Raw genomic sequence first — 23,489 nt, forward strand, 5'->3', positions numbered from 1 at the left:
GTCTGCCCCCAAAACGTACCCTGGTTTGGTTTTGTTTCCCGCATATTTATCGATCTTCTCAGCACCCGTTCCCAGAGACTTTGCCCCACAACTGAAAGAGTTCAGAAACAGCTGGGACAGTCATGAGCTGACTACCCCCAGGGCCCACACTGGGATATATAATTTTGTTTATACTACTAGGGAAGTGGAATTATTCAACCAAACACAAGCCTCAGATTCTGCCAAGTTTACATCAAGTGACTGTGGAAGCATACAAGTTAATGCCAAAAGAAGTCAATATAAGTTGATAAAACTCTCCAGCCCAAAACAAAGCTTCAGTCTAGTTGAAATCATGCAATCTAGATGCATGATTGCCAATAAAAAGACCAAGCTTTGAAAATTTGCAGCTCTTCACCTACTATTATGATTTATAAAAGCCATTTCTTTAACACAGTGCTGTGGGACACAAATGTTTGTGTCTCACTGCTTTTGGCTGCACGGCTCCTATTAATCAATGGATAACAGCACCATTAATTTACTTGTTTACTACAGTCCACTTACACTTATTGCAGTGAATTAGTGTTTGTTGAGTGTTTGGAAAACAATGCAAGATACAAATGCAAAGCATTATTAGATAAAAATTATAAATAGAGATTAAGTATCTTCAACAAGAGTCGTATAGTGGAAAATCCAAATTCTGCTCAAGAGGCTGCCTGATACAGTCGTAAAGTGGTACAGATGTTAGCCACTTCAGACAATGTGCTCGAGACAAAGCAAAGGAGCAGGAGCCAAAAGATTCAAGCTGTGTATTGCCATGTCCACGTTTGACTCATTGCGAGTCCTCACAGTTTATAACGTCACTTCTGCAAAATGGAGCTTTGTAAAGGACCTTGAGATGGACGGATCCAACGAATGCACTACAAATTCTCAGTACGTTATTATTTGACTACAGTAGCTCATGAATAGTGCTGCAGTCCGTAGCATTTTTTGCATTAGCAAAAAGCCCATACCTATTTTGCTCTTTGGCTAGCAAACTTCTATAGCCCTGCCGCAAACCCAGATAATGTGTCAGGTACAGCTTAGGCAGCTGATCTTGTTTATGGTCATAGGAATTTAGCAGATGACCTTTAGAAAAACATTTAAGTCCCATTTCCTATCATTCTTTTCTGGTTTTTATTATTCTCTTTCCTTGTTTCAGAGATCTGTGGTGACAGCTGAGCTTCTTAAAGGTTTCCTCTACCTATACCACTCCTCCGCTTTTTGTTTTTAAGATATAAAATATCTTTCATCTGTACATCAGCTCAGTTTAGAGGCCCCAAAACTGTATATTTTAACAGCTTGACTGATTCAAGGTCATGTCCAAAGTCCATAGCAGAAGAACTGATCTAGGACCATCCAGATCCCAGTACAGTGTCTTAATCACAAACCCATCCTTCACCCCTTTCAATTAAAAAAAAATAAAAATAATTGTCACATCAGAGTTTCTTGCATCTCAAGTGGGTTTTATACAGTTGACTCATAGGGACAATGACTAGTACTACCACCAGTACCATCCTGTCACATCGTCTGTAATCACTCTACTTTAGGAAATTGCAGTGGCAGGAAAAAAGAAATCATCCTGCTGCCAGAAGCAGATTAATGAAATAAGTTCTCTGGAGTACTGAAAATCCAGCTGTCTTGAGGAAATTCACTCTCAAACTGAACCACGGACCTCAAGGAAGACTGCCATCCTCGGGGCTCCGCATCGGCAGGGACACGAACACATTGTAATGAGCACAACTAGTTTTCTCAGAGAAAATACTGAAGAAAGAAGTGGCAATCACAAAGGATTGTAGCAATTCAAATGTTGACTTCTTGTCACTCCTTCCCGTAGCAGGTTACAGTTCCTAATTATAACCAAAATGGAGACGACAGTACATGCGTGCTCTTCTGGCCAGCCCCACTCTCTCCTACATAAAACTATTCGGGGAAAAAGTTTCCCTTTCAAATACATAAAAGAAACGGCAAAATACATCATCAAGAGAAGGCAACTGGTATCTGCAGAACAAATCCGCTCCTAACCCGCAAAACTGCTATTCATCAAGTCTTTGGTAACTGGCTTTCACCTTCACAGACAGATTTGTTCAGCGACTCTACTTTGCATTTCTTTAATGTTTCTTTCAGGAGAGATTTTTAGAAGCACCTGGAATACATCAGATTTGGAGAAGAAAGTAACTGACTGTTTTAATTCTTCAGTTTGTAAGCAAAGTCCTAGATTCATATAATACGTGCTTGCGAAGGACATCTATCAATTTAAGAGATTAGCAAAGCTTGTTTACAGAAAACTTGCAAAGATCAAAATCATAGAAAAACAAATCTTTCCCTGTGTTGTCGTGAGTGTAAAAAAAAAGGGGGGGGGGAAGAAAAATGTTTTTCAAAATCCAGTTTCTTGCCATTTCAGATGATCAGTAATTCAGTAATTTTCGGAATTCTCTTCACAATGCAACTAGTTAAGTCTCATTTTGTTTGTATTTGCATTTGCTCAGCAAGCCTGTGTGCAGGTTCCAAACCTTAAGGGATTTTATTGATATCATGGCAGTGCTTCAAGGCTGCCCTCCACCGCACTAGCTGCTGTGTGTGTTTAGCATAACACAAAGCTAAGTCCTGAAGATCTCCTATCAATTGAGACAGAGACAGTAGGACAGGGCTGACTTGTACAAGCAGAATAACTGAGAAGGTTAGCAGAACTGCACACTGGAAAGCTCTGTGTGTTATGTATTTAAAAAAAAAAAAAATGACCTCTGCTTTTTATTGTTGCTGATTTTTTTTAATGGTGGTTTAGTTTTTACGGTACTAGCTTAAGAATTGAGAAATCTGAACTCAAATTCCTGCTCTGCCACAGACTGCTTCCACTGTGACCCCAGGAAAGTAAGGGGTTTTTTTGTTCCTTCACTCCCTATGTGTAAAAAATGGAAAAGGTAATATTTCCAAACCTCGCAGAGGCATCATCATCCATCAAAGCATTTAGCCTGGCTGCAAAGGGCTCATCTATGTGTACTCCTCCCTCTCTCCTCTACTGTAGTACCTAACAGAAAGATGTTGGTTTCCAAAAACATTTCCCCTGCCCTCCATCTACACTTGGAAGCTAAGAGACAGCATCTCTTAATAAGTTTACATTTATCTCTTTATCCTTTGCCTGCTGACCATAACTTACTTGGTACCCAGACACAATTCTGGTGGCAATTAAAGCAAATTGCAGCACACGACTTCAAATTACTGTTGATAAAAATTTGGCATCTCACCTGCCACACGTAGGGCTAAATACCTACCCTGGAGTAAGCTGCAGCTATGTTAAAAGGAGCTTCAAGTAACAAGATAGGAAATTCAGCAGGAACTATTATTAGCTCCTGTTTATACTGTCATTTTTCTTATCAGTAGGAGATTATTTATACAGAGCCCAACCCAAGTGCTTCTTGTTTATCTTATTACAGACACCATTAAAAAAGTTTCTATAAAAAGCAGCTCCTGTATTTAGGACCAGCACTAATAAGTGTTATGCTAGGTTTTTGCGTCTTATCAATCATTCCTTTATTTCCAAGTCACCATTTAATACCCTCTTACTATTTTCCAGTCTGCCCTCTTCTCTCAGTACACAAGTCAGCCCTGTAGAACATCTTCCAGGTTTAATTTTCCCTGTCAGATTCATTATCTAAATGACTTTTAAAGTTTCTGGTAATTTTATAAAGACTAAGAGAGCCTAAAAAATTGTTCTACTGCAACAGCTGACTTTAACCTTCAGCTCCGTGGTTCTCTCTCACGTATCCCTCCCTCTCCAGCACTTCCCATCCCCTTGCGCTGCAGCACACGAAAAACCAAAGGAAAAGCCGTTTACTGTTGCAGTCTGTAACTGCGAGGCTGCTCGGCGTGCTCTGTAGAACTGTGGCTGACGTCGGAATGCGTATCCTGTAAGTGCACTGCAATATTAGAATTAAGATGGGAAAAACGAGAAAGATATTGCTGAATGAAAGCCCGAATGGCTTGAAGAATTAGCAAATTAAGGTAAAATGGAAGTTTTAGGGGGCAGAAGTTGCGGTAGAGGTTCTGGCACCAAGGAGAGAACATGACAAGATACAGGATGGGGCCAAATACCATCATAGGCACAGGGGAAACACTACGCTCTCTGGTGAGGTAATCCAAGACCCGCAATTTGAAGACATGCAAATACATTGGTTTAGCTAAAGTTCATCACTTATGCGTCCAATTTGGCCAACTTCAAATCCAGCTGTAATTAAGAAAAGGAAGGAAAGTTTTAGGTTCCCAGCTAAAGGTCTAATATCACTCTGTTGAGATGCACTATTACTCCTTTCCCCTCTCTGTGCCATTCTCCCCTCCCATTACACACACACCATTTTTTAGAGAAGTAAAGAAATTGGTAGAGATTGAAAGGAGAAAGTTGACAGCATGGGTAGCCAAGCCAAACAACTCTCCTTCTGGACAGAGCCAGCCATAAATTTTTCATTTCATTTCTTTCTTGCCTCTCTTCCCGGGGCAGAAGAGACGAACGCGAAAAGCTGAGGCCACGCTACTCTGCATTTATTTCAAGTGCTAAACAAATGACTTCCAGCTGATGCAGGGTGGCAGCCAGTGGATGGGCAAGTCAAATATGCCCAATATCTGCGCTGCGGCCCTCGGAAACTGCTTGCTATGTTTGTATTCCAACAAACGGCGGCGGAGGCTGCAAGCACACCAGCCTCTCTGGGCTGCTGATCTGCTCTGGCAGAATTGCCCCCTTTCGCGCTCTTTCACAGCCTCTTTGTTGGCCGGAACAGGGCTCCACCTCGATGTGCAATATAATAAAGAGGACCAAGAAACACGGATCACTGGAGGCTGAACAGTACTCTGAAAAGGAATCACTTCACTCTCACAGCCCTCCCCTATGCTATCTGTTACTGACCACTCTTTACATTTCATTTCTCTATTTTCCCTCTTGTTTACTGAATGATTTACAGAACAGCTTTACCAGTAAGACTAAGCCTGTAAACACTGAGATGATACCATTTGGGATCATATATTCTGCAAAGCAGTACCTCTGTCTATACAAACTGCTTTTTTAATGAACCAAAAGTGGTTTCCAGACCTTCCTTGGGAGCCTGTTTCACAGCTGAATGGGAAGGGATGTTGGATACATCTGAAGAATACACAAGTCAACTAGCACTCATCAGGCCTAAGACAACTCTGGAAGTGAGAGCCCTGGGACGCGTGCTTTCTGCTCCGGCTCTCTGTCCCGAGCTATTTTCAGTCACTCTTCACCGTACGGTGCTTTTGAAAGGAAGCTGACGTTTCTCTCGGTAGTGCTGAGCACACACGCTTTAATCTGGTCCCTTCAAACATCTCTTTGAGATTTACTATTTCTTTCAGATAAGCCATAACTATGTACTTAATAGTGGCACGTAAGTACTATGCATCTGCTTACACAAGGCTATGGGTTATATTTAAAATGAGTTGGCTCCCGTAGACCTTCCCACCAAGCCTACGGAGGATGACACAGTTCAACTGCAAAGGGCAGCGGGAGGAAGAGACTGGTGCGTCGCAGGGCAGCGCAAGCCTTGGGGCTGTCTCTGCCTGAGAAACTGCATCACGTGCAAAATATCACTTTCTTTTCTTATTTGAAAGGTCCATGGAAACACTACTGGGTCAGCTGCAAAAGGACGTAGCCATTTAACCTTTAGATCTACCTGGTTTCCCATTGATTTGGCTTGAAAACAAGATAACAACACAGTGCCATTAGTTCAGTCTTCGTTCTGTCCCACTGACAGGCTCGAAAGAGACATCAGTAATATGCTCTCTGATCACTGTGTGAGTGTCTGGGTTTGGCTGGGATAGAGTTAATTTTCTTCCTGGTAGCTGTATAGTGCTGTGTTTTGGGTTTAGGATGAGAATAATGTTGATAACGCACTGGTGTTTTAGTTGTTGCTACACCAGTCAAGGACTTTTCATCTTCCCGTGCTCTGCCCGGTGCACAAGGAGCTGGGAGGGGGCACAGCCAGGGGGGCTGACCCAGGCTGGCCCAAGGGCCATTCCATACCATAGGGCATCATGCCCAGTATAGAAACCAGGGGGAGCTGGCTGGGGGGCAGCGATCGCTGCTCGGGGACAGGCTGGGCATCGGTCAGTGGCTGGTGAGCGGTTGCATTGTGCATCACTTGTTTTGTATATGTTGTTGTTGTTGTTATTATTTCCTCTTCCTCTACTGTCCTATTAATTAAACTGTCTTTATTTCAACTCACGGGTTTTACTTCCCCCCCCAATTCTCTCCCCCATCCCAACTGGGGCGCCAAAAAGGACTCTCATGGTTTAACTGCAGCCGGCAACTCAGCCCCACCCAGCCGCTCGCTCACTGGCCCCCGGTGGGATGGGGGAGAGAATCGGAAGGGTAAAAGTGAGAAAACTCGTGGGTTGAGATGAAGACAGTTTAATAGGTAAAGCAAAAGCCGTGCACACAAGCACAGCAAAACAAGGGATTCATTCCCTCCTTCCCATCGGCAGGCAGGTGCTCAGCCATCCCCAGGAAAGCAGAGCTCCAGCACACATAACGGTTACTTGGGAAGACAAACGCCATCGCTCCAACAGTCCCCCCCCTTCCTTCTTCCCGCAGCTCCATATGCTGAGCACGACGCCATATGGTGTGGGACAGCCCTGTGGTCAGCTGGGGTCAGCTGTCCCGGCTGTGTCCCCTCCCAGCTCCTCGTGCACCCCCAGCCCACTCGCTGAGAAGCAGAAGGGGCCTTGACTCTGTGTAAGCGCTGCTCAGCAATCACGAAACCATCCCTGCGTTATCCACACTGTTTCCAGCACAAATCCAAAACGTAGCCCCATACTAGCTACTAGGAAGAAAATTTACTCTATCCCAGCCAAAACCAGCAGAGAGCACATTCTGGATCCCCCGCCACGTTAGGCAGGAGGGTTGAGTGGGATGGGTGTGAAAGTCAACCGAGCACGAAGGGGATGGTGCTGTTTACTCACAGGAGGCAGAGCTTGGCAAAGACAGTGAAAGCTCCCAAAGGTTAAATGCCAACTTAATGACTTTAACAACTGAAATCCAAGAGAGTAGATTGAGGTTGGAAGGAGCAAAATGATCAGGTGTGGAGAGACTGGTCTTGACTTTCCTACAGTCTGCCTACAGGGGTGTCAAGAGATGCACCGAGACACCTAGCTAATGGTAATTAGATCAGCTCCTTGCACTGATACAGGCTCTATCTTAAATTTGGTGTGGTGACTCTGATTCAACAGCCCTGCATGCAATAGTCCCACTGACCAAAAAAAAAAAAAAATGCTGGCTTGTTTTGGAAAGACTCTTTTTCTGCAATTTTTTCCTCCTTACACTGCTTCTCTTGAAGGGGAAGCTAGTTTGACTTGCTGGTAGATGTGAAGGGCGTTATGCAGAGGTTAATTCAGAGATGGGTTATTCCAGGATTATATTCAGGCAAGGACTGCACAGAAGTAGGGGAGTGACCCAGTAACTTCAGAGTTCAGGTACAATTCAAGCAACTAGACTTAGCATTTAATTTTTGAAGTACTAGTGCTAACATCTGATAAGGCCAATAACATTCCTTAGAGTTACACAAAATGTTAATCTCACGATTTTACAGATGAAATTGAAACCAGGAAAGGACAAGTAACTTTGCCCAAGATCACAGAGAAGAGTTGGAGATGTGGAAGGAATTCCTGGCTCCATGGCTCAAGCACCCATTTCTGCCTGCCCACCTCAACTGCTAGCATCTCTGCAACCCCAGATCTCCCAGCCAGATGGGTTCTTATGACATTTCAAATACTGGGAATATCATAAAAGAACAACTTCCCTCCTGTTTGTTTGGCATTCTTAGTCATCAAGGAACCTTAAAAACGATCTATTTCAAGATCTTTATTCAAGCTTGGGTTTAAAAATGAATAAATGTTATAACACAGGATTGAGCTATCTGTATTTTATCATCAAGTCTTCATGCTAAATATGCTACCAGCTATGCTGCTCCGGACAAGCAATGTGAGCTTGTAAAGGAGAACTTACAGCACCCCACCCATGGAGGAGCAGTAAGACTTCGTTACTCTTTGGGTAAAGCTCTGGAAACACACCCAAGGAAGACGTGGTATCACTGCAGTCTGTTCGCTTGTCCTGAATGCGAAAGAGAGAAGGCACAGGACAGAGGGCAAAAAGAGAACTACTTCTCGTTCTAGGTAAAATCCGAGCTAATATGGCCATCCCCTCAACCTCACATCTGATTTTCATTAATCGTGACTCAAAGGCAAGTGATTGAAAAACTTCAAACTATCACAATCTGACTCCTGGATGTAGTGATACCAGCTATAGCTGTGTCTCCTGACTACTGATAGACATTTTATAATATAAATACATATTATCTATCTCTCTCCATACATAGAGATGCAGATACGCATCTCTTTGCCGCACTCAACAAACAATTTAAGAATTAAGGAAAACCGTTTTCATTTTAAGATAAGAACTTCAGGCTTATTATAATGCTGTAAAATAAAATCTGCTAGCACAAGCCACAAAAAAAAAAAAAGAAAAAAAGAAAAAGTGATTCACTGGGGAAGTGCCATGATGTGCGGGACAATGGGTCTTAAATCAAAGGCATACATTATCATGACTAAGCTGACAGATCTGCACTGCAATGCAGAAAGCCAAGCAATATTCCAACATCTGCACCGTGCACAGATAGGCAGTTAGATACAGCTTCCCAAAATGAAGAAAGGACTCCCTGAGCTCTTACCTGTTACCTGTGCAACAACTGCTTGGGAAATTCTCCGATTGGCTAGGAAGGCTTTGATTTCCTCCTTTATCACACTGCTGTCCCTCCTACCAAAACAAAAAAACAAAAGAACACACAAAAAGACGGACAGACCAAAGCGCACTTTGAAGATGCAAAATGGCTTTATTTCCTTTATTTAGGGGACAAGGAGTGGGGAAGGCAGGCATTAAAATAGTCAAAGTGCCTCACCGGTGGACACTTCTTTTAACAAGTGTCACGTTTGATCAAAGTACCCTAGCAGGAGAATGGATGACTCATGTCCTATATAATTCATATGAGGTGCAGCACTACCATATGGAATGTACAAAGTTTCATTACACAGGGATGAATAAATCTCTCATACCAGCATAAAAACCTCAGTCATAAAAATGAGGCACAAAAATAAAAAATAAAGGATAGCAGGGTCTGCATGGTTAGCTACACAAATGAATATGCAGACACAAACCTGCTCCAACCTTTCAAGGAAAAGACCCAAAGGAGAAAAGATTTTGCAGCCTCTATCCCCCCACCCCTACTTCCTTAGTCCACAGCCTGCACGGAATGAACAAGCGCCAGTTATTTAAAGCCTTTGTATGATTTTTACAAGGTGTGCAAAGATAGTTCAGAAGGGACGAAAACTGTGCCAAAAAGAAAATAATGTGGAGGTTCCACAGGGACTGTGATACGCAGCAAATTTCAATTGCAGTAAACAGATACTTTCCCCTCCTCTTCCTCCCTCCCTTCCTGAGAAGGGCAGACAATTAAAACCAGACTTTATTAGGCTTTATTATTTGGTAATTTCCCTTCCCCTTCTCCCCTCCTGCCCCAGCCGCATTCAAGGCAGATTCAAGCTTGCAAATGTAAATGCAAAATAAATGCTATGTTGCGGGTTCATTTTTATTTCTGTACCCAACACTCATCTTCCATACGCCTGTGAATAAAAGTAGTTTCAGGTTAAACAAGCACTAAAAGTGTTATCTGAGACTTATTGCATAGGAACCCAAAACTCAAAGGAAAGATTAAACTTCAGCAATGGGAACTCCTGCATACGGCTCTACTCACCACCTTCCTGCATTACTCCATTACCCTGCAGCCGACAGTAAACGAGGCTGACCGGGTTTTCTTACAGCTCATCTCTAATCCTCTGCCCCAAAAACCACACCTTTACCTTAAATCTCCAAACTACTTCAAAGATATTTTCATCCTGGAGCTTATGGACCCTAGTTCTCTCATAGGTACTTCACAAATGTTGCAATTTTGGGGAAAAGACGACATTCCAACATTATGACCAAAATTGTTTTGAGACATTTGGCCTTTCCTCTTATTTCTTTTTGCTATCAAGCCCACTGACTCTGACTTTCATCCTCAGTGGTATAATCCCCTCCTTTCATCTTGGCCATAATGCTGAAAAGGAAGCTGTGAAAAGTAAAGGAAGGTCAGTCTGGAAAAAAACCCCAACTGGCTCTCACTGAGGACTTCTGCTTCTTCATTATTATTTGTATTTTCCTATGCCAATCTGCAGACTGTGCAAATCCCAGAGAGAGTCAGCCCCTGCCACAAACAGATAACATACGTGCTCTGCAGATCCCAGTGGAAAGCATTAACCAAGCAGATTCCCTACTCCTCCTATATATGGAAGGGAATACAACTGGTATGAAGTAGTGGAGGAGTCACATGAATTGACACTCAGTCAGAAGTCTTCTGAATAAAAGTAGGGCGGAAAATTAGTGCGTTAACATTAATTTCAGTTTTTGGTACAGCATGGGAAAAATACTTCAGCAGTAAAACAGCCTGTGGGATACCCACACACAGCCAGGGGTTGTCTACACAAGACTGAGAGGCAGGTGAGAGGTACTGAGATAGCGACCGCGAGGGAACTAACAGGGGAGCAGCTGTCTAACACAGTTCCTGCTTTCTTGATAATACCCATCACTACTATAGCAGTCCTCCAACATGCAGATTTCTTCTGAGGGACTTCTCACTATGACTTCCCAAACTATAAAGACTTCTACTAACCTCATCAGTTCCTCCACTTTGTCATCAATGTCCAAGTCCTCTTCAGAAGCTTCAAAACTGTATGACCTTTGAGCCAAGCTGTTTGCAAGTGGGTAGCGGGTAGGTGACATCTTCCCGTTGAATGAAGACAACCTCTCGTTACTCTCCCTCCCATTCTGATTAGTAGTGCAAGGCTGTGGGGAGGTGTCGTAACTGTTGCTCGGTGATGGGGACATCCCAGAATGCTGGGTCTGTGTTGAAGCTGTGGCTGTAGAGGAAGATGCTGGGACATTGTTGGTACTGTTGCTGTAGGAACCACCTCCGTAGCTAGACCTTCTTCCAAATTTGTCACTATGCTCTTGATCAAGACGATCCAAGGTTTCCAGCGCGTGGAGGATTTCATGTCTGGTCATTCCTGTACGTCTCAGGCGCTGAAGCAGGTCTATCTGCTCTATGGTAAATCTTGGTTCGTCTGTGTAGTGAGACATGGTTTCCAGCAGCCTAAAAACAAGGTAAAATGTAAAAGCAAATACTTCAGTTCAATAGTTCGCTGTGGTACATGGGAAGTACCTTACATGCAGGCAAGATCAATTCTGGTCCAAAACTTTAAGTCACACACATGACAGAGCTGGCAGCCCAACAGTCCACCTCCAAACAAGCTCAGCAGGCAACCTCCCACGAATGCTAGTCTCACTATGTAGCAGAAGGGCTTATTTTCTTTCAACTGCTCAAACAGCATTTCTCTCTTCTACTAGCATTCCCTACACCTTCGACAATAAACCTGCAGTTACTACCCTTTTGCTTTTGATAAACCACTGCTACAAAGAGACAGTGGTTTCTCAGTAATTAAGGCTGCAACTTGATTTCAGACAAAATTTTGCCCGTTGCTAAGTATCCACCAGACAGAAATCCCAGATTCCAAAACTGTTAGGTCGAGGCCAGAGGTTGAGTCTTTCTGGCGAAGTTTTAACCAGTTATGACGTGAGATTTATGAACCTCAACTCTTTTGAATCTTAAGTACAAACAGTTCAAGTTGCCCTAACTTTTTGTTGCTACCTTGAAAAAAAGAAGATAAAACCACACCTAGCGGAAATTCTAGTGGCCTGCAGGATCAAAGTTGATGTGACTGAAGTCCCATTTCTGAAGTTTGATTTCTGAAGTTAGTAACTTTTGAACCTGGAATGTTGTCACAGATCGCCTGCCCTAACAAGGAAAGTGCAGCACATCCAATTACTACTGAGCTTTCATTTAAAGAAATAAGTCTACAGCCTTTTCCCCTCCAAAGGCAGGCTTCTCATGTAACTCAATCATCATGGTGGCTCATCAAAAGCATTTTTAACTCCTAAACTTCCCAAGGTGTCAGAACAACAAACATGTATTTGCTGCAAAGCCCAGAAATGGAATTGAAAAAAATCACAGTATGCTCCCTTAATCTCTTTTCCTTCCTAAGTCTCCTCACTACAGATGCAAATGGCATACAAATGAGAAGATCACCTCCTTCAGAACTCAAGATCTTGAGAAGAAGGCATGGCAGATGGAGGGCAGACAGAACTTGGCAAAGAGATTGAGGCATTTTCCATCCTTCTTGTGAATCTTCTGAGTCAAGGTTTTATGACAATTCCTGCAGGAGAGCAGGGTGAAGAGATCACTCAAACTCCAGGAGACATGACAGAGCTAATGTACAATCCCTACAAGCAAGAGCAGACAAACAGCAGCCTCAGGAAAGTCAAGGAAGAATTCCAAGGCCCCTATGAAAACCAAAAGAGGGCTGATGGCTGTCACGATTATGCTAGACCTTCCAGGGACAGGGCTGCCTATTTCTCTCCGCAAATTTTGAAGATCACTCCTCATTTCCATTTCTGCACTGGCACAGAGAAGTCCCCAACAGGAGCCACAGGGTGACAAAACTTTTTCAACTGCTGCATTTAGTCTTTTTTCAGATACATGAATCGCATAAAAGTAAACCAAGCCTGGAGGTTTTGGGGGGGGCAGCAAGGGAATCTCTTAGGGGAGTAACATCTCGCAACACAGACCTGACTAGGCAACGCAAACAGGTCTATCCTTGAGTCAGCAGGTATAGGCATGTCAGTAACAGTAAATTAAATAGTGCTCAGGAAGAGGCACCGTAGCATCTACACGCAGTCGTCTGCAGCATTATTAAATCACTGTAACTGTCTTTGGCACAGCTTTGGTCAACCTGTGCACTCCTGACCAATTCACAGGCTTTTTCTAAGACTTTGCATGGAGCAGAAACCACAAACACTCTGTTTGGATGCAGCCACTCAGGCTCAAGGCTAAGTGTCTGGTAGTATGGACGTGGCCAAGTGGCCTTGGGGCTGAAGAACACCACCGAGAACTGGCTTGCTTAGTAGAGCTGTAGCCAGAGGGCAGCTGTACAGACGTGGTGCTACAAAGCCAGGATGCATGAATCCACAAAAATGGCACTTGCAGGCTGGAAAATACAGAAATGAGGAGAAGCTCCTGTCTTTGGTGTCATAAAGCAACTACCAACCCCCTTTCATTGTTTCAACAATGGGAGAAGGAAGCAGGAGGACAATGCAAGGGGATGACTCCCATCCAAGAAAACGACTATGTGAGAAGACGGACGGACTACAGCCATATAAGTGCTTCAGTCCAACAGGAATGTGCTGTCCTTTGGACAATTGATTACTGAAAACACACAAGCCATTTTAAATTTTAAAAGACAAGCACACAGATTATTCTACTAAAAGGAAGGCAAAGCAGCCAATGCAGCAGTAGACTAGCAACTGACTGGAATTCTAACAACTAAAATTTGGAAGTCGCATCTCAGACTGAGACGTTCAGAGCTTGACAAGGAGCATCTGGAAACAGACACTGTGTTCTAGGTTTGGCCTCTGCGCTGGGGGAAGCAGGGCTGCTCGATCCTTTTCCCCAGGCTTTGTGAGAAGAGAAGTGTCACGCTGACTTACTGACTCACATCACAAACTCCTGTACAGCCTGCAAGCCCCCCACATCAGCTCTGAGTAGCATGGTTTTCAAATTGAGAAATCTCTTCTTAAACATCTGGCCTCGAGATGGTTTTCACTAGATATGTCAGCTCGCCTCTCCTTAGATATAAACCCATTTCTGGCATTTCTTACCTGTATTTCTCATGTCACCATTTCCTGGATCATTTATCTGTCAACACCAAGTGTCACGTGCTCAAGTACTTGTGAAACTGCAGGATTTAGTGAACCAGAACCTCCACCCATAATTACCTCTACTCAAAATTCCTACTTTACTGACTCTTCGACGTTTAATACCAAAACATACTTTAGATTATCTAGTTTAATCGCCAGTTTGTCACAGACTTAGAAACCCAAAACTTTGGTCCTTCTAGCCCTGTTAACTGAAAAACTCGCATCTGACGAAAGCCTGACTTTCCAGATGGCTTAAAAAATGTCAAGCAACACAGAACTTACCATTTCCAGCAGCAGTTTGTTGCCATGGCCAGTCATTCCCTTTAGAATTTGGGTGTGATCCCTAATTTGTCTAAAATGTCAGGGCTGAGCTTCCAGATCTGGGTTCTCAGGCCAAATTAATATCCTTTAGTGAACTGCACGTAAACCTTTAGTGAATCCTAAGTATCCTTTAGTGACTTACTAGTGAATTGCACATAATGAACTCCAGTGTTCTTATATGCAAGGTTGACCTTCTGTCGTACGCGGTTGTATGTGGGAAAGTGACCTGGCCTCAAATTTGTCCCGCTTTGATGCGGCGGGGATCCGCTGCGCATGTGCAATTATTTCAATCGCACAGGGATGCGAGGGCTGCCGGACAAGGCCATCCTCTGCAGCAAGAACAAGATATTCAATGACTTCCAACTTGTGTTCTACAGAGTCCTGTTCATCTGTGGACTGCTGCTAAAAGGCTTGCAGAAAGCAATCTAAGGGCAACAAACCTACTGTCAGATTAAACCCATTATACTATGTTTAACACAATCACTGGAAAAATGTTGGTAACTTGAAAAAAAAAACAAAACCAAAGTCAATGATCCCAGCAGTCTGTCTGTCCATGCAAGGTGTCCTTCTAGCCCTCCAACCCTTTTAAACAACTTCTGTATAATTTTTTAACACCTAAAGAGATATGAACACCAAAATCAGACACAGTATCTCACTGCTGGTCTCACTAATGTCATATACAGACATAAAAACTGCCTTGCTTATACTTACATACACAGCAGACATTGCATCTGACATATTTCTAATCGATCTTCTTGATTTTGAACTCTTATTCCCATTTTCATGTGCTTTTCTACACAACCATGAGATCTAGAAACAATGCTTCTGAGTGAGTTTTATGTATTGAAAACAGCTGCAGGAACTGGGAATTTTCCATTAAAAACCCAAAACAAATATTGCAAAACTTAGTATTATTGAACATGTTCCAACATTGCCAACTATCTACTGCTTTTTAATGAATAACTACTGTAACATATTTAGAACTGTTATTCGAGCAGGGCTTCAGTTATTTTCCCTTTTTAACATATTTTTATAAACTTATGCTGTTTAAAGATCAATTTACAAAGCAGTTAAGGAAATCAGCCATTTTAGAATCATCATAATTTCATTCACCTCATTAATGGATATTCTCCACTACTTCATCCATCCCATATTGCTGTAAGAGCCTCTTATCCTCCTGTCCTGGTTTCAGTTGGGACAGAGTTAATTTTCTTCACAGTGGCTAGTATGGGGCTACGTTTTGGATTTGTGCTGGAAACAGTGTGGATAACGCAGGGACGGTTTCGTGATTGCTGAGCAGCGCTTACACAGAGTCAAGGCCCCTTCTGCTTCTCAGCGAGTGGGCTGGGGGTGCACGAGGAGCTGGGAGGGGACACAGCCGGGACAGCTGACCCCAGCTGACCACAGGGCTGTCCCACACCATATGGCGTCGTGCTCAGCATACGGAGCTGGGGGAAGAAGGAGGAAGGTGGGGACTGTTGGAGCAATGGCGTTTGTCTTCCCAAGTAACCGTTACGTGGGATGGAGCCCTGCTTTCCTGGGGATGGCTGAGCACCTCCCTGCCGATGGGAAGGAGAGAATGAATTCCTTTGCTTTGTTTGCACACATGGCTTTTGCTCTACCTATTAAACTGCCTTTATTTCAACCTACGAAGTTTTCTCACTTTTACCCTTCCGATTCTCTCCCCCATCCCACCGGGGGCCAGTGAGCGAGTGGCTGGGTGGGGCTTAGCTGCCGGTTGGGGTTAAACCACGACACCTCTTGAACTCCTCTGGCTAGCTATAATTCGATTTGCTTCCCTCTATACGATCAACTGCAAAAGTAACAAGAAGTTAAACAAGATAGGGACAAGCAGAATGACTGGGGGTGTGCAGGAGAAAATAAAGATATAGAATACTTCTCCTGAGAACAAAGACTGTGGAACGATTGCTTTGCTGTGGTCAAATTTTGGCAAACTTTGCTGCCAATGTAGCAAAATCTCCTCAACACTTGCAGATCTTAGCTTATAATCACATGCTTTATCTTCCGATCAGTTAGCAAAACTCTCACCAGCTACAGCGGGCTGTCAGATTTCCTTGGGGAGATATCCAAAAAAGAGGGCCAACCAAGGGAGAATCACCATGCATTCTTCTCCCTGAAATTTTGAAAGTGAGACCTCTGCAAAGTACTAATTAATCTCAAAACTAAAATTCACAAATTTTTTAACTGAATCTGGCCCTTAAAACGAATCAAGTTTATTTAGGTCCTGACAGGAAAAAGGTAGCCTAAAGTATCAAACTTATTTACATTTCTTACATTAGGTTGGCAGTCACAGCCCCAGTAAGATGGCCCAGTTCCACTTACTGCCTCTTGGTATCTATAAAGCACTAAAACTTCATGCTTATCTTTCGTGGCTCATCCAAAAGGAACCTGAGGTACCTGGATATCAGATCGAAGGGAGAACTATAAGGAGCTAAATAAAAAAGAACTTATTTTCCCTCCCAAATCCACAGATATAAAATATGCAGCAGGTCTCGACCAGACAGATGCAGCACCACTCTTTTTCACTTCTAAAGCCACTTTCTGGAGTGAAGGCTGTTTAGGGGCATAATTGCTCTCACCGTTGCTTTTCCTTGTCATACCACCAAGACTTATTTAGCCTCATTTTTGTATGAATTTTGCCCTTTAGATATGGGGCTCCCTCCCCACTTTGAAAGTACTGATCTTGTGTGGGGGTACGTGGCCAGATACAGAGCTGTTCTCTTCCCTTATCTTCCTGCATCTCAGAGAGAAAAGTAAGGAAAAACACAGCAAGGTTTTCTCACCTACTGTCACAGCCTAAGCCCACACTGATACAAGAATCATTTACCCGACACTGACTTTCTCGGTGATGGAACACAGCAGAATAATCCCATAAAAACAGCTACGAGCTAAGTCCATGTCCAATTGAACTTGCAGAAGTTCAAAGCAATTCAATTACCCATTTGGGAATAAGGCCAGACACCAGCCTTAACACCTCTAACACTTGAGAAAATGGCTCTGGACTCTTTAATGATCACAAGAAATCATTTTTTCCACTCCTCTACTCACTGTACACGAGTAGGAAGTACTCTAGCATCATCATCTTCTGCAGAGGTCCTTCTCCGAATTTCCATCAAAATTCACTGCTTTATCTAATAAGCTCTGCAAAGCTCAAGACTTGCAATACCAGTTGTGCTTTTTAATATAAGACCTATATTTGATATCATCTGCATAATATGGAAGTGGGCTAGAGCCAAAGTGTTCAGAACAGGATCCTAGGTCTGGTAATTGGTTTAAGAATGATTCTGATAAAGTCACATCAACTGTGGCAAACAGGATGGGGAGAGATGCCAGCTTCGACCCTTCTTTGACATATGGCATATACTGCTGGTCCAGGGTAGGACCCTAAGAGCACTACACTCTCCTGTTAACAGTAGCTCCAGAATTTGTAATCTTACCTTCTATAGCACCATCATTTTTTGCAAAATAACATGCACTTCCTTGGTGTCACTGAACACAATCTTGCCCTTTAAATGGAAGAGCAAAATCAGAAGGTGAAGTTGTGGCTTTTCAGCTGAAGCAGGTTCTCCCAAAGTATATAGCAAAAAAATTACTTTCTACAACTAGTTAACTAAACAAGTGTTTTAACTATCAGAGTCTTTCTCACAGCTTGAACCCCTTAGCCTGCCAGTTTTTTCCTGTCTGTATATGCATATAGGATTAGTGAGAACTGCTATCTGAACAACTGTGGAGATGGATGTCCTCCAGCTATTACGAACACACAGCAGAGAGAGCAGCCGTGCTGGCTTTGCATGCCCAGTCCCCAGACCACGCACCAGCGTAAGGATCCTCGTTCGCTACGACTGGGCCGCTACGTTTCCCTTCTACGCGAGGTCTCTGATCTAGACAGCAAGCAAAACTGGATATTAAGGATGGCATTGCTATTTCCAAAGGCAATATAATTTGCTTATCAACCGGCCTGACATTCAACAACCTAATTCACTTGAACTACTGCTCCAGATGCTTTCTATCAGAAGCAGTGACTACAAAGAAACTGCGTTTCCAGCTGCCCAGTCTATTAATTTTTTAACCATGCTTTACATTATGCAAGCTTGTTTCTCTCTCCATACGCTTTTATAAGATCCAAGGACCCAAGCAAAGTTTCATTCACTCCTCTGTCCTTTTCTACATCTCACCCACCATTACCCATCCCAAAGGATGCAGCTGGTTCTTACAAGATGCTCAAGAGAGGGACTTTCATTCCAAGCTATAGCTGTTCCACAAACAGAGCGGTCGACGTATATCACAAAGTAAAGGGTGGACGCCATGCACACATGTTCAGAGGCAAAGACTGTGACCCATCAAGTACAGCTCTAAAGCACTACTGGAACAAAACTGGGACATTTAGGGCATAACGCTATCTAGTCTTCTGAAATTCAAGCTTTGCCCTTTTCTGTTCTTACTGAACAAGTGCATCTCCTTTTACTCACAGCCAATTTAAATATTTCAGAAACGCCCAAAGCTTTGCACCATATTACGCAAAGCTGCCTTCAAAACAGTAGTCGATGCTATGAATTCTGGGGCGCAACAGAGGATTAAGGATCTGACTCATCTGAGCCAACACTTAGGCTCATCAGTTGCAGCTCCAGTATTTTCAGTGGAGTTGTACCAGTTTTCAAGAGAGAGAAAAAAAATCAGGCCTCAAGTGCTCATCATGTCAACGAACACAGAGCCATCCTTATCCATATGTTAACATAATTATCTCCTGCAGTTGCATCTCTTAGTTCTGATTTTCAAAGAGGACTCTACTCCCATTCATCCTGATTCACAAACAAAATGTAATGCTTGTAATGACTGCTCTCATCCCAGGGAAACGAAAGCCTCGCATTGCAGCAAGGAGTGAAATCAGACTACAAGCTGATCTATCGAGGTTAAACGTCACCGGTTCTGTTTATGAATGCAAAATACTGTCTTATGAATGCAGAACACTGCCATACGCTTTCGATCAAAATGGTGACAGTTAATAAGAGCAGCCTGAAACTTCTGAAAATAAATCCAACGTAATCAAATACTCACCGCTACACAAATTATAGAAGGCAAGCTGAGAGCAGAATATCAACATATCATTTCTTCAGGAGGCTTCAAGTTTCTCAGCTAGTTAAAGAGCCCCAAACCTAGATTCACTACTTCTACATAAGCTGTTCTTCCTCCCAGTCTTTGTAATGCTTCACTGCCGATAAAGTATTTTTTACTGGATGCTGGCACACCGGCAGTAAGCAAACCCTAGCAGTTTTCCCTCTGATTCCACTTGGGTGAGTAACTTACTCTGCTTTATAGTATCCGCTTTACATCTTCGGGAAAGAGAGAGAGAGAACTTGAGATCGATCTTACAAGGCAAAAATATAATATAAATGCCAATTATTGTCATAATCCAAGTCTTACAAAAGAGACTGACCTCTGACTAAGCACAGGGCTGGGAGCCAGGTACTTCTGAATTCTACTCAAGGCACAGACTGATTCATACTGACACCTTATCTGTCTAACCCTAACCTTCCCTACTTCTAAAATCTGGGTTTCCTACCATTGTTGCAATTCTACAACAACGAGGCAGGAATTCAAACTCTGAGGCTGGATTCAAGGGCAGAATGAGGGATCAGAAGGACTAACAAACAGAGAGAAAAGCTGTAGTGGCAGCTGAGGGCTGGCTGAACCAGGGCCCAAAGCCCAAACCTGTGCCAAGAGCAAAGGAGGAGCTCTTGGATTCGGGAGCCGAAGACTAAACTTCGGATATATAAGCTCTGTAACACAACCAGGGCAGGACTTGCGCGCTTGAGTTACACAGCTAAGCAAATCTCACCGAGACACCAAAATATTGTTTTTAACCCACATGAAGAAACAGAGCCATTGTGGCAATAAAACTGAGACGTGGGCCTAGCCTAGGCACCAGACTGGCAAGTCACCTATTTTCAGCCATCAAGATGACAGGGGTAGGTATACTTCTGCCTTCTGCCTCCAGTTCACTTCAGAATTTGACCAATCCTTTATTAAAATCCAGACAGAATCTCAGAATTCTTCTATTAATTCTGCTAGCTGGGGTATCTAAATAAGATGTGTATTTACACATCTTCCTAGAGAATATCCTTGTGAGGTGGGGAAGTAAAACTATGCTCATTTTTGAGACCAAGAGCTCACAGAAAGGGGCTGGCCTTCAGACGAGTCAAAATGACTTGTTCAAAGTCACACAAGGCATTCTTCAAGATGGCAGACCCAAGTGCCTGGCCAAACTTTTGAGCGTTTTCTCACCACACATACAGCCATCCTACAGGGTCCATCAATAGCATCGGATATGACAAGGTGTAGGACAAGTTTCAAGGAATGCTATCACCAGGATTTCCACCACCTCTCTTCCACACGTAAATAAAGAGATGTTCTGAAGCATTTCAGGCACCTTCGTTCTCCCTCAGGACCTATCACCAGCAGTAACAATTAACACACTTTCTTAAAAGAGAAATTTGTTACTTCAGAAAACTAAAATCCAAACCCAGCAAGTAACTGAAACTTATCTACCCCTCATTTTGTGCTGAACTACGCAGCAATTTTTTTTTCCACAAGAAAATAGTTTGCAAGTGTAGTTTTACTGGCACAGTCTTCGTGAAGACAGAGATTATACTCAGAGAACAACTCAGGAATAGATAACAGTGGCTCCTTGAAGAATATAAATCACAATGGCAAAAACTGGGGCTTTTGGCCACAGTTGCTTTCGTATTAGAGTTTTATTTTATTTAAAAGCATTTCAGAAAGAAATATACATCCAAATTAATGCTCTTAAAGCAACAAACATCTCTTTGTGTAGCCCAGACCTGAACTAGAGAAATGTCCTCTTGCATGGCATAGAGAAGACCCAGTCTATGCTCTCAGGGCAACCCCCAGTCTTTCTGCGTCCTGCTCGGAGCAGGAGCAGAGCACCTACAGATGCAAGTCCCGAGGCTGCAGACGCATGAGAGAGGGTGAACTGACCTACGACCTGCTCTTCTGCCCTTCTGCACAGCTCCAGGACTGGGTGGAAATGTCCGCAGACCAGTTCAGTTCACTAACCCAGCAGGAAAATCAATCAACCAACCAGCCAACCCATAGCTAGTTTCTGCCTGCGTGAGTGAGCTGAATTAGCTTAGAGAAGGCTCTGATAATTGCTATTACCAACTAAACGGATGGGGACAAGCCAATTTGGCCAAAAGCAGAAGTAGGCATAAGAGGCACACATACAACAAGATTTCTTTTAGGTCCCTTTCAGAGTGGCTTAGCTGCCTGTGAAATCATGAATTAACTCATCTGGTTTATCTTAAAGTAAAACTAAGGGCTCAGACAAGACACGGTTTCAGTTGAGGAAGCTTAAAATGCCAACTGAACATTCCCACAGCCACCAACTACTGACACGATACCTTGTCACTGAAGACAAAAAGAGCAAATTAGCCAAGTCCTCGTTCACCCAAGTTTAATTAACGTGTTTCGTGTCACGTTTCGGGGAAGCTGGACAGTTAACACCGCTCTGCCATGTGGTGACTTTCTAAGCCACTGTAACTCCACTGTCTGTTCTTCAACGTGTGCTGACTTTGGTATCGGTCACATACTCGTCCCTTCCTTTCCGTTGTATTTCCTAAATGATGACAAGGCTTCTATCTAGTCCTTTTTCATCTGCATTACTCACACTGATCTTCCTTCCACTCAGCAGGCTTTTACTCACTCCCAAGACAGCTCTGTCATTGCTGGCAGTTAGATTCATAAGCAGAGGCCTGATAATTCAGGTAAACTTTAAGTGACAATGTTGAAACTGTCTAGTTCTATCAGAAATCATATTTTGAGAGATAGTTTGAAACATGCAACACAAATACTGCTGGTCATATCTCACTATTAACACATTAATTAATCAATACTGCCGTGAGCCTGTGAAGTACAAATAATTACTCCCATTATATTTATGGAGAACCCAATAACATATACTTGCATTGGCTACAGAAGGACTTGGTTTCAGAGAAATGACTAATTCTTGTGAGAGCACAATCAAGAGTCTTGTGTTCAGACCATGCCTCAAATTCCTCTCGAGTACTGACTCTCGTCCAACTGTGGATAAAAATTAGGCAGGTGAAACGGTAACGGCAGCCAGCTGCCTACTTTGCTCTTCTGACAGAGGATGCTGCCCCATGGCAGGAGTAACCAAACTACTCTCTAACCATGGTAGTTTTAACACTCTTCAATTTTAATCTTATTCAGTATTTAAGTTAAAACTTTTTTTTTTGAAGACTCTGTTTTCTTCTTTCCCCTTCTGAAACCACGATGCCCACTTATCCTTTTTAAATGATATCTATGGTTTAATCTGGAAACTTTATACCTAAATGGGTCATCTTGGCCCATTTCCTCTAATTTAATACTCTCTAATGCCCTCCAAACAGGTTCACCCCAGCTTTCACTCAGTCAAAAATTCACCTATACTTACATTGCATTCTCAATGACCGTATTAACTGCACATATACCGGAATAAATCGAAAAAGCTGCTACTTCTCTGATGGAGGGTGGCAGCTGATTAACAGGGCACATCAACATGCCACAACGATTCCAGAAAGCAACAGAACCATGCGATATCCAACTAAAACTGCACAGGGGCAGACCATGACTGAAATCTAGCTAAAGCACAGGAAATTAAGACTATATAATTCACAGTTTGGAAGTTTATGTTACAAGTCTGATTCGAAGTTAAAGCTGATAGACCGTCCCTGTGCTCACACAAAGCACAGAGGAGCTCTAAGATCACTCTGCAAACTCTGAATTACCGGTATAATAAAGATGCACAGGGCAGCGTGGCCTTACCTCCAGGCTTCTTTCCTGCTGTGAACTAGATCTTTACAATTTCAAGTGGTGATTTTAATACTGAAATCCAACATATTTCCAGCTAAAAGAAAGAAGAGGAGGTGGCTCAGGGGACTGGCAACAAAGTAGGAAAACACTAGTTTTGAATAGAAGACTAAGCCACCAGCAATAGAAAATAACTAATTAATGGTTGTATTGAGAAGTCGTTTTGAAATACATTGGTAGTTTAGTTTCCAACACAAAACCCCTGGCAGTCGTTACTTTTCGCTGTGACTCCCTCTACAGAAGTCTGTGATTCACCGTGCGAGTGGCAGTGCAATTCCATGCGCTAGATGAATAATCCTCATCCTTGAAATAATCCATCTGGGAAAATCTGACTGCATTCACA

General features: G+C 43.0%; 1 protein-coding gene across 9 annotated transcripts in view; it reads right to left on the minus strand.

Annotated features, from left to right (window-relative positions):
• Nucleotides 1-23,489, minus strand: part of HMBOX1 (homeobox containing 1) — a 112,499-nt gene that overhangs the window by 41,235 nt on the left and 47,775 nt on the right. For 8 of the 9 annotated variants that reach the window (XM_082305831.1, XM_082305825.1, XM_082305830.1 and 5 more), the window contains 2 exons: nt 10,779-11,258; nt 8,745-8,830 (listed from right to left, as the gene is read on the minus strand). In XM_082305831.1, the coding sequence (XP_082161957.1) occupies nt 8,745-8,830; nt 10,779-11,258 (566 nt within the window). Of the gene's footprint in view, nt 1-8,744; nt 8,831-10,778; nt 11,259-23,101; nt 23,184-23,489 lie in introns of those variants that run through there. The other variant, XM_082305826.1, reaches the window with a different exon arrangement.

The sequence above is a fragment of the Platalea leucorodia genome, assembly GCF_965183815.1.
Source record: "Platalea leucorodia genome assembly, chromosome: 3".
In the NCBI taxonomy this organism is placed as follows: Eukaryota; Metazoa; Chordata; class Aves; order Pelecaniformes; family Threskiornithidae; genus Platalea; species Platalea leucorodia.